This window comes from Ischnura elegans, chromosome 2 (genome assembly GCF_921293095.1).
Source record: "Ischnura elegans chromosome 2, ioIscEleg1.1, whole genome shotgun sequence".
NCBI classification, from domain to species: Eukaryota; Metazoa; Arthropoda; class Insecta; order Odonata; family Coenagrionidae; genus Ischnura; species Ischnura elegans.
In genome coordinates, this window is record NC_060247.1 from 87,248,955 (window position 1) to 87,260,885 (window position 11,931).

The following is an 11,931-nucleotide window of genomic DNA, read 5'->3' on the forward strand; positions in this document are numbered from 1 at the left end:
AAATACAGGCTTCGTTAAGACTACTGTGATCCCACACGCAAATGAATCTAAGGCGAGATTTGCAACCACTATGTCGCCTTCGATATTGAATTCAGAAGAATCATTATCTTATTACATCTGTTCATTATATATACCCTCAACTGCACGTTAGCACGCGTTGTGTTTCATCACGGAAGAAAAACTACATTACCACACATCCTTGAAAAGAAGAGCACAGTATTGGGTTTTTTTTATTTACTTCCTAGTTAAGCTGGCATTTTTCTACCTCTTATTAATATTATTAACCGAGTTTTAGAACCATATACCATTTAGAGTAACTCACTACTTTCAAAATTAAAAGTAAAAGTATTGGCATTTAAAAGTAATTAATGAATTATTTACAAGTTAACAAGGTCTTTAATTAGATAAAACAGTACATGGGATTGCCACATTATTTCAAATGCCATTCTCTAGTTAATTTTGAATGAAACGCATGGATAATTAAAATTTAATATTTTCACTTTTTAACATGTATTTAATGGCCAAAAATCACCACACGTTTCCCATATATTTCATTCCAAGCATGCAAAAATATCAAGAGCCTCTTCCATATACGGCATTGGATGTCAAGACAGGATGTCGCTGAGGGAGTTGTTTCCGCCCATCGTACAGAGTGATGTGTGAAACACACCTTATGGTGATGAGGTGACATTTTTTTCCTCGAGTAAATACTCAACAAGTTCTTCACTTGGAAATTATAGGGCGTTGCCTCATGTTGCGATACTTTTTTCGAGAGACAATAGCGCCATAAATTTCACATCACGTGTGTGGAGAAAAAATATTCCCCCGAAATTCTCATGGGCTACGGGACACAGCGAAAGAGATGCCGGGAAAAAAGGTCAAATATTCTACGCGACAAGCATGAAAATCATGTAATGAGACAATAAAAATGAGAGAAGCAACTGTGAATTGATAAGCATTTCAATTACTTCCGGGTACATGAATTCATTCTTGTTATGAAATTACAAAAGGAGCAACACTAAATTGAGAAAAACTCTATTATTTCAGGGTTAGGGGAAGAATTAATTCCCTTGGGAATAAAGAAAGACTTTGATACTCACTATTTTTTTTACCATCACATGTAAGACTTGATACAATTATTCTAATATTCATCTTACTAATAAAAATTAATAAAACAGATGATTTAAACAGCAGAAAACCTAACCGAATCTCCAGAACCTGCATGCAAACTCTTTTATGTGACGTGGCCTGTCACTTTTAAGTCAGATTATATCTAGATGATGAATTAATATTTTTTTACGGCAAACCTCAGTCTTAGGCTTCACTGTTGATTTATTCTCGAGAATGACGAGAGAACGCAGAATCTATGTTCAACCAGAACAATAGCTGAATCAAAAAAGAAAACGCAAATTAACTGGAGGAGAGGTGATTGAAAATCATCAAAATGCGCCGGGAAAAGAGAGCTTCCAATGAAACAGACTAGATAATGGCTTGCTCTGCAATAAAATTTTTCAACAGTATTCATTGAATTTCTACTACAGCAACCAAGTTTTCTGAGTGATGCTCAACCGGATCAAATCAGCATACTCAACCAAAGTAGACAACTTAACACAGTGGTCAATTTAGGCGGCATCCAACGCTGAACACTGAACAGTCAATGAAACCAAATACACGGATTAAAATGGGCTTTTGGAAAATGGAAATAACCAGAGGCGTGGTATAGAAAATATAAACAGTACTTTCAGGAACAATATCCTAGGGAAATTAGAGTAGAATAGAGATTATTCATGAAGAATATAAAATGAAAAAGTCACATTAGGAATCTAAAAAAGAAATAAAATAGGAATTCCATTCATATAAATATTTCTGAAGCCAAACATCTGAAGCCTTTTTGCCTTTATTATTCTAATTTTTATGACAAAAGTTTAGTCTAATTAAATTACAAATAAGCTTCTTCTAAATGGGGTCACGTTAGCAAGACTTGTATTTATGAAATCGACAACTTTCAAGAATTCCGTGCCAATATTTTTCACATTTGGGATTTTGATTTTGTAATCTCAGTGATAAAAAAGCATTCATTATAATTTTCCGTAGATTTTTCCGAAGATGCATTATCTCAGACAAGGCAGTGGAATTTACAACGACCCTCTTCATAATTTTTTTCAGCGATGCGGAATGTTTTGCCTCCAGGGGGCGCTGGCAAAGCACGCGAGTGTTTCACACGCAACTCCGAGGACAAGGTCAAGTGCGCGAACTGCTCTCGCCGACTTCGACACAATGGCCAACGAGCCAAGGCCGAATTCACCTTGGAGCACAGCTCCTTACGACCCCCAGCAAGGCGAAAGAATGCGAACGATGTCTCCTCGATTCGAATGTGATATCAACATGATATCTTTACGCAGGCATTCATTATCTTCCACGGAAAATAGCGATGTTCTCGCGGTTGTCACTCCCCGTAAGAGGAGAATCAATTTTTTTAGATTAAAGATTAAATTTTGCCGCTGAAATTAAACCTTTCATTTGTTCTGTAAAAATTTTATGAAAGAAACCGCTTCAATAACATTTTTATTAATTTGATAAACTTGAATTTTTTATTTGATTGGTAGCTCACCCAAAGTTGCTTTCGCGCATTGACTACGGATGACGATTCGCGAAGATAAATTTTTCACTACTTTTCTTTCATGACTTCTTTAAAATTTAAAGGACAATCTTCTTAATACTTATTTCCATTCACAGGCACATGTCATCGCCGTTATATTCATTCATTGTGGAGAAGAGGCGTTGAAATCTCCAAAAAAATATAATTCTTCATCAATCAACGTGCTCATAAATACGGTTTTTATTATGAGATAACGAGGTAAGGAGAGGGATTCTAAAAAAAACGTTCAGTATATTTTGATACGTGATACTCACCTCAATCGAGAATACTAACAGTATTCCATTGAGCATTTACAAATCCAAATGAGTAAGCAAGAAAGAGAGAGAGAGAGAGTAGTTTTTCTCAACCTTATTTGCAATACGGCAATCTTCTCATCATCCCGTTCACAAATCCTATTTTTTCATCTTCCTCCTAGTTCCCGCTCAAACAGAAAAAGGCTACCAAATAGTTTATAAGATAAAGTGTCCAAAAACTTTCAAATATTAAAATTGGGTGAGTGGCTGCATGGTTGGGCGTCATTGAAGTTAAACCCAAAATCATTTCCAAAAAATCTAGGCAGACATATCATACCTACCCTTTGAAAGGATCAAATAATACCGAGTAAATATTGGCATAAAAATGGCTCCAATCGGGTCCGTACAACGCCAGGTTATCATAATTTTACCATCACAATGGTCTCAGGAAGTCCAGCGACTCTTGGGATGACGCTATTTTCCAAGCAGTTGACAACTTGCGTCCACGGTCTTCGCTCACCTGTGCAAGAGTGAAACCGAACACTCATCAGTAAAACTGATCGTACCGAGAGAGACCGAGCTGTCCTCCGCTGCATTTACCGTTACAAATATTTTTTTCCCACGTCTATAAAGCAAAGAACACTCCGCTACGATCATTGTGACCGAGTATCTCACGTCTGCATGATTTTACTCACGCACTTCTATGCTCATTTGAGCTATCAATAGACATAAGCGGGGCTTTATAATAATGATAATTCATTTATTTTTCCATTAGCCTCTGGCCTGTGTGAAAATAACTAAATCTTAACAATTTAGAGTCAATCCATGCATAAAAACATAGGAAATTAGTACAAATTCAAGCAACTACACCCTGTGCGGATCGTCGATGCTATAGAGACTATCCCATAGAACAATAATGCCACTATGACACATTCCTTCGCGAACAGTGTGCATTCAAAATACAATATTAATTACACATCCGACCTCCATTTTGCATTTTGCGGGCGTTACCATTCCTAGGTGTACCCGCCGAGCAAAAAAGGAAATATTATGCACACAAATTACAATATTATATCGTCCGAGAAAAGAGATTTTGGCATAACATAACCAAAATTTTCCCACGCTCTTAAGTGCGCTTAAGTGGGCATCGATTAAATTCGTGCAAATGGAAATAGATCGAAAAATTCTTATCACCGAATGCCATTCTTATCGTCGAATGAAATTATTACATGGTCCTGAAGGTCTTTAGAATTTCTTTCAGGGCCGGCTATTTCTTTTAATGCCTGGAGAATTGATGTTATTAGCTAATGGATATCAGAAAAGGTGAAGTGGAAGATCATAAGATGGCAGTTAAAAAGAAAGTAAATTCGGTGATTTAACTCTAAACAATTAGTTTAAGTCTAATGAACACTCCACTCTTGCAGTTCAAACACAACCATTCCCATGACAACGTAATTGTTTTTCTCTCGTCGTCGAAGCCTTTCCGTTGCATTATTTAAGCCACAAAATGCCCATAAGATATATTAAATTAACTAAGGGAATCGCATTTAAAAAAACAACTCATTCTCATTTTGCCTTCACCTCAAAATTAATTTTCCCTAATGAATCATCATTACGGAGGATATATCTTTAAGGGAGCGTCCCAAGGACGTTGAAAGCAGCAGAAGAGTGGAAGCGAAAGAGGAGTTATAAAATAATGGCGCAGAAAAAAATGAATTGACCGAGTAAATAATGAGAAAATGCTAAATACACGGAAAGAAAAGATTTGTGTTCAAAAATCCTATGAAGATGATGGAGCAACTTAATTGGTCCCAACATGCGGCATAATTGCCTGATGAAGACAATTGTCAAAAGAGAACTGTAGGGAATAAAAGGCCAAGGACGGCCCAAAATGAGTTAGTACATCGGACAAGTCACTAGGGATGTAAAAGAGAATTCTCACAATACTATAACTGCATATTAATAGCAATAATTACAAATTCTGTCTTTTTTACGAAAAGAGTTGGAATGAAAGTACTGTTTTTGAAGATTCAAATTTTCTAGGATAGTCCCAACTTCCCAACCAGCTGGACACTACAGAAAAGCTTTGATCCCCTTGGTCCAAAACTAGGTCCGTCACTGCATGACGGAAAATATTTTTGTGATATTAATAATGAAATTGTTTATTATATTTGAATTGGGACATGCAAGGCGTCGATTAATTGTATTCCATCTCTCCATACCAACAGATTTGATCGAAAAAATAATATTACAAATAAAAATAAAATTTCATAAAAAGTATCGTTTATCTCTTGAATATAAAAAGAATAAATTAAATTTTCTTAAGCCTGAGAGAATTCCTAAAAATTACTTCATATTCAATCAAAAATGGTGGGCTTATATTCCACTTTACTTCCATTTTCATTGATGTTAAGTTTAAATTGAGAATACTGGTGGAAAATTTTATTTGTATATAAATACATTTATTTAGAAGTTCCGTCAGGCTCATGGAAAATTTCTTTCTTTAAATTTCACTCGGAAAACGTTGTTTTCATTAAAAATTCTTTCTACATTGTCACAATATTTTTTCTTTCTTGAATTACATAAAATATTGTAATCAATCAATTTCTTATACACAGAACCGCAATGTACATGGCAAAACTATAGTCTTTTGATAATTAAAACAGAAATCCCAATGTGAAAAACGAACTCCTCCCTCGCAGCGCGGCCGTAGGCTTTCTGTGGCCATTATGTTGAACTAATCTTCATATTTAATTTTAAATTCTGAATAAAAATCGAGATACAGTTCCAATCAAAATAAAAGTTTTAGGATATTGCATTGTTCTTGTTCTGAACTTGATCCTGAAAATGTCAGCTTGATAGCCAATCGGTAAGTGGGTTTAAGTTAAGTTGCAAGATTGGATCTGATATAGACGACAAACAACAAAGCGAGTTTAGAAAAACGTTGAAATTAATATAAGGTCGCATTCTTCAAACTGAGAAGGAGCACGAAACTGAAGAGATTCATCGCATGAGTTGCAGAGCCTCTCCATAGCGCATTGCGGTGCGTAACGGAAGCCCAGAGGTGTAACAATAGATGAGCCTCGGATCTCCGATTATATCGTCCAACCCACACCCGCTCTTCCCCACACCTGAGACTCATCGCACCACGTAACCTCCACAGCATCCGATTGGCCTCGCGCGACCGCCGCACCGGGTGCAGCATCCATATTAGCATGCGCTTGTATAAAATCGCCGGGAGGGCTGTCGCGACTCATCAGACGACGAGGGATCGTGGACGGAGTCAGATCTCTTGGAGTAACTGGTGGAAGGAAGGACCAACCGGAGAGAGCCATGAGGAGTCTCCTGGTGAGTGCGCATTCCGGAAACTTTAAACCTCGCCGACGTTAGATCTTGGGCCTTTCTCGGTGAATTGCCGAGTTAATTGGCTTAGAGACAACAGCAAGGAACGATACTGATAATTATGGAAGTAAATAATAATTGCGAATTTTAATTATTAACAATACAATCATACCACGACCCGTGTATCAGTACCTTGAACCATATTTAGGTCAAGATCACCAATTAACTGAAGGTGGGATGTAATGACATGGGTTGAATATGGGATTTCACCTTCTGAATATAGGATATCAATATCTTATATTAACTGAAGAAGGAATATCATCATATGATATTCCATCTTCAGGCAATTTGTAGTCTTGACCTGAATGTGGTTACAAGTAGTGAAACACGGGTCGTGTTATGATTATATTGTTCATAGTTGAAATTCGCAGGTATTATTTATTTCTATCATTTTCATTATTGTTTCCTTATAAACAGATCCCTTGATAGTCAGTACTAAAATTCGGGTCGTGTTGTAAATAAAATTCATTATTGATATTCGTAATTTTTCATGACTTTCAAATTTGAAAAAATTCGCATAATAACCATTCAATTCAATAATGTTTTAACTTATTCTGTGCGTTCAGGCCAAAGCCAAGTTGGTACTGCGTAAGATGCACATGAACTATCTGCTCCAAGGTTAGCAACATATGGTAGATGCGTTCAAAATTATATTTTTATTTTACATCTCCAAATATACCTATCGAGGTAGACTGTTAGGGTTTAGACTAATGTGAATCGAGGATGCCAAGGATTCTCCAATGCATCCCTTTTTCTAAGTCTTCCACCGACCCCCTATGTAAATTATTTATCTAATTCGGGGATTTTGGATAGGAATAATTACATCTGCATTGGTTGAGATGACCAAGCATCTTGGTCTACGGCAAGGACTATTATTTGGAGTAGCCTGGAAACAACTGGATGAATTTTTCTCGCGATTTCAAACGGATGATCGGTATTATTATTCGGACCATGATTACCGAATTTTCGAGGCTCGTATCGTTCCTCGCCATCACAGTGAATGAGAACGGGCTAACCATTATATTCATCCTGATTACGAGGAACCTCGGGCCTCGCACCATTCGTTATCTTGGACCAACCTCGGTGGGCTCGGTTAATTCTAAGCTTCTTCACGTAATGGTCCTTACCGTCGTATAAGAATTTTAAGCGTCTTATGTAATGATAAGCAAAATGTTTGAGGTCCAAATGCACTTGATTTGATAATTTGTGAAGTACTTGCTGGTTAAGAAACCTTTTGTGAAAATGACGGGTTGCGTAAGAGGTTTTTTTGATTCCATTGAAGTTAACCTAAATTCTCATTCTCATTTGGCAGATTATTTGATATAAAATATAATTTCTTCAAAAATATAAGTGGCTCCAAGTAAACGTACAAAATTACTTTATAATTTTAATAATGAATCGCTTTTTCACCAAGTTACGCCTCAAACAATCAATTTTACTAGTGACGTGTAAAGAAATACCTTGAAAATATGGGATGGCAAACAAAATTGATGGGCTTAATAGAAGTTCCAGATAATATAAATCGAATTTTCTTCCAAGATTGATATATTTTACGACATGAATCATGAATTTTATTGCGATTAAGCAAGTTCAAAAATTAAAAACACCGAAAAAGACTTGAAAACTCGAAATCGTCATACGGCAAAGCACATCATTTCAAGACAACATTATCAAACACGCTGTCTTGCATGATGCTATCTTTGAAATGACGAGAGTACATACTCGGCATTGATTCTAAATTTTATGCAAGTCCAATAGTCCAATAACGCTAATATCGCCAAATAGGATGACTTGAATACAGGTGTAGTAATTTCAAAGGAGATGCTAGGCTCATTTTCAACAGTTTCATCGTCTCCGTCAATTGGGCCATAGCTCTGATTCTTAGATACAGAATGGACAAAGGTGTTGAATTATTAATTGAATTAGTCACCTCAGAGTATTAAAGAAGTCCACATTCAAATGCCTCAATTATTTCATTAAATTTAAAATAGTGTGGCTAAATCTACTGCAATAGTGAAAAAAAGGGAGTCGTCCTACCAAAAAAAGCCACTCGAATTGAAAATTTCCATTCATCTACGATTTCATTTGTCAATGTCACGAATAAATTTCACGATAAAATGTGATTCAATGAAAATATTTTCAAAAGAAAAACTTATGTCAACCTGAACACCATTAACTTTTTCGATCACTTTCCTTCACAGATTGTTCTTGTCGCAGCGGTGGGAGTGGCAACGGCAAAGCCGACTATTCTGGGCCTGACTCACGGCCGCGTGATCCACGCCCCGATTACGCATTCGGCTTTGGCCGCGTCTGCACCAGTCGCTGCCCTTCCTATCTCCAGCCAGTTCCACGCCCAGGATGAGCTCGGCCAGTACTCCTACGGCTACGCCGGCGGCCCCTCCGCCAAGACCGAAGTGAAGACCTTCGACGGCATCACACGCGGCGGATACTCCTACGTCGATGCCGAAGGCAAGCTCCAAAGCGTCAAGTACGTCGCAGACCCCGTCAACGGATTCCGTGTCTCCGCCACCAACCTCCCGGTCGCTCCAGAGGCCCTTCCGGTGGAACCCCTGAGGGCTCCGACCCCTGTGGAGGACACACCCGAGGTGGCCGCAGCAAGGGAAGCCCACCTTGCAGCCTTCGAGGAGGCCAGGGCAAAGGCTGAGGCAGCCCCCGAAGAACCCGAAACAAATCAAGCCTCACAAGATGAGGGCAACGCGGAGGAACAGTCCGGCGAGACGATGGAGGTGGGAGACAACAATGGAGGAGTGGGGCTTATCACCAGGACCGCCTACGCTTACAATGCAGCTCTCGCTCCTACTCTGACCTACAGGACGGCCGTTGTGGGCTCCCCGATCTCCTACACGGCAACCGTTGCTCATGCTCCCATCACGTACCACACCTACGCTGCCGCACCCGCCCCGGCCATCACCCGCCAGTACCACTCCCAGGACGAGATCGGTCAGTACTCCTACGGCTACGCCGGCGGCCCGTCCACCAAGACGGAGATCAAGACGTTCGACGGTGTGACCCGAGGAGGATATGCCTACGTCGATCCAGAGGGCAAGGTGCAGAGCGTCAACTACGTCGCTGATCCACTTCGAGGCTTCCGCGTTTCCGCCACAAACCTTCCAGTAGCCCCTCCGGCCCCGGAGGTTCCGGTGCTGGAGTCGGTGCAGGAGACGGCGGAGGTGGCGGCCGCAAGGGCCGAGCACCTCGCAGCCTACGAGGAAGCCAAGTCTCGCCTCGCTGAGTGAGGAGGAATGGGTGGGGGTCAGTTTATAAGGATAGCTTACCCTCTTGTCTAATCCTGAGCGAGAGAAGTCATTCCATCGACAATTATCGAGGCGCTCTCATTTTTGTGATTGTATGAGAATATTGATGCACATCAACATACGTAGTGCTAATTTCTCTGTTTTATTTTACATCCCTTTTTTTCCTCGCTGAAATAGTGTTATTTGAATAAAGAGGTTTTACTCTTCCATGAAAATTGTTATTTTGTTTCGAACACCAAATATCATCATTTTCTCGGTTAAAACGTATTAATACGGCTTTAAATTATTTCTTAGTTCCTATCAAAAGAAAAAACACGGTCATTTCCCAGAAGCCACCAAAATAGGCTCTGCGCCTATAAAATTGCGATGGCGCTATAAGAATAGGCTCTATCAAATAAACAGCTACATTTTTGGAGGATCTAACTCTACTTTTATCATGTTATTTACTTGCTATCGTTAAATAAACTAAAGTAATTGCATTGTACTGATATAGCCATTTAAAACATTATACAACCAATCTGGCTTTTAAGAAAGGAGAATGTAATCTCAAGAAAAGAAATTGATAGTGCAAAGAGGGTTGCGAGAAATATGACGAGCCAAAATCATTAATTCATGAATTTTGAGAGAACTCCACAGTAATAACACGGAAAGTATTATCGAAATATATCATTATAACTGTGATACTCAAAACAGAAACAATACTATGATATCGTATGACTTTTTTGCCACCTCGCCGTCTTTAAGTAACTTTCCCGCTGCAGAAAGCAATGCATGGTCTAGGTACACTCTGCCTGCTTCAATAAAGGAGCGAAATTTAATCTCAACGCAAATAAAATCACTGACTACATTATCGTCAGTTTTAATAGCCCCAAATTCCTGGAAATAAAATACCTCTGCATATGCTTTCTTTAACGCGATTACCGCCCATCTGTTGAAACCACGCAGCTGCATCCGATAAGAGAAATGACGAATTTAGATGACGAATCCAGTAAAGAAAAAACAGAAACTATCAAAAACAATTTACTGAAAATACGTAAATACTCCATTTTTCATCATTTTGTGTGGGAAATATCGTATCGTGGTAGAGAAACTTAAGGTTTTCTCCCTTAGCTAACTTTTCCAATCTTTTATACAGTCATAAAAATAAAGCACGTTTGAGTTACGTTCATAGCAACGCAACACCGTCGAAGTACGAGCCGTTTCCTGTATTCTTGAATTCCCAAAACATTTAACGTCAGCTCTACATCGACCATTAAATATTAACTAAAATCGAATTTTATTCATAAACGAACTTCATTAATACGCTATGTTTCGCCTCAACTTTTTATGCCGTCATTTCGTTTATACTTTAAAAACTGTTATGACATAACAATCTCAAAGATTCGAAATACTATTTCAAAATCACTTGAAACAGAGAAGATACTAAAGAATCTAGTCATTTACATCACTTTGCCCTCAGTGGTAGAGTACCTATTCTTCATTGCTATTGTGGATTGCAACACCTGCTGATCTGAAGGATACATGGAAACCCGGAGCGCTCTTGTAGTTTTTTGGAGCTAAGGACCACGCCTCGAGGTCGGATAAAACCGGAGTCTAATCGAAAGAAAGAAACAGCTGACGGTGACGGTAGAGGGATAAGAAGCGAAGTGTACGTCTCAGACATAGCGAAAAGAATCGTAAATTATCGTAATCAAGATAAAATCTCGTATATCGACATTTTGTAATGAGAGTTATCTGTATAATAACATCAATTGACTTGTTGTAAGACATTTCTAAAAAACAAATTGCACTATTTATTTGTCAAAAACAGCAAGATAACTAGTGACGGGAGAAGTAAGAAAGAAATTGCATAATAGCCCAGGCGAAGAGAGCATTCCACCAAAAGAGAGACCTGCTTACAGCGGGAAACTTAAATATGGAACTAAAAAAACTATTTATATGAACCTACATTTGGAGTATGCTCCTATACGGAAGTGAGGCATGGACAATGACTGCAGCGGAGAAAGCAAGGATAGAGGCCTTCGAAATGTGGTGCTACAGAATAATGATGAAAATCAAATGGATCCACCGAGTTAGTAACGAGGAAGTCCTAAGAAGGGTAGGAGAGAAGATAAGCCTCATGAAAACCTTAACAAGAAGACGGAACAATCTTATAGACCACATCTTGAGACATGATGGCCTGATGAAGACAATCGTCGAAGCACAAGTGGAAGGAAAGAACGGAAAAGGAAGACCTCGAATGAAATATATGGAACAAGTGAAGAAGGATGTGAAAGAGAAGAAATACGTAGGTGTTAAAAGATTAGCTGATAGGAGAACTGAGTGGAGAGCTGCGTCAAACCAATCCTAGGATTGTTGACCA

General features: G+C 38.7%; 1 protein-coding gene across 1 annotated transcript; it reads left to right on the top strand.

Annotated features, from left to right (window-relative positions):
- Positions 1–6,132: 6,132 nt before the first annotated feature.
- On the top strand, positions 6,133–9,784 carry LOC124154104. Its single transcript, XM_046527622.1, has 2 exons — positions 6,133–6,240; positions 8,496–9,784. The coding sequence occupies exons 1-2, from the start codon at positions 6,226–6,228 to the stop codon at positions 9,549–9,551; spliced, it is 1,071 nt and encodes a 356-aa protein (XP_046383578.1). The 5' UTR covers positions 6,133–6,225; the 3' UTR covers positions 9,552–9,784.
- The last annotated feature ends 2,147 nt before the right edge of the window (positions 9,785–11,931 follow it).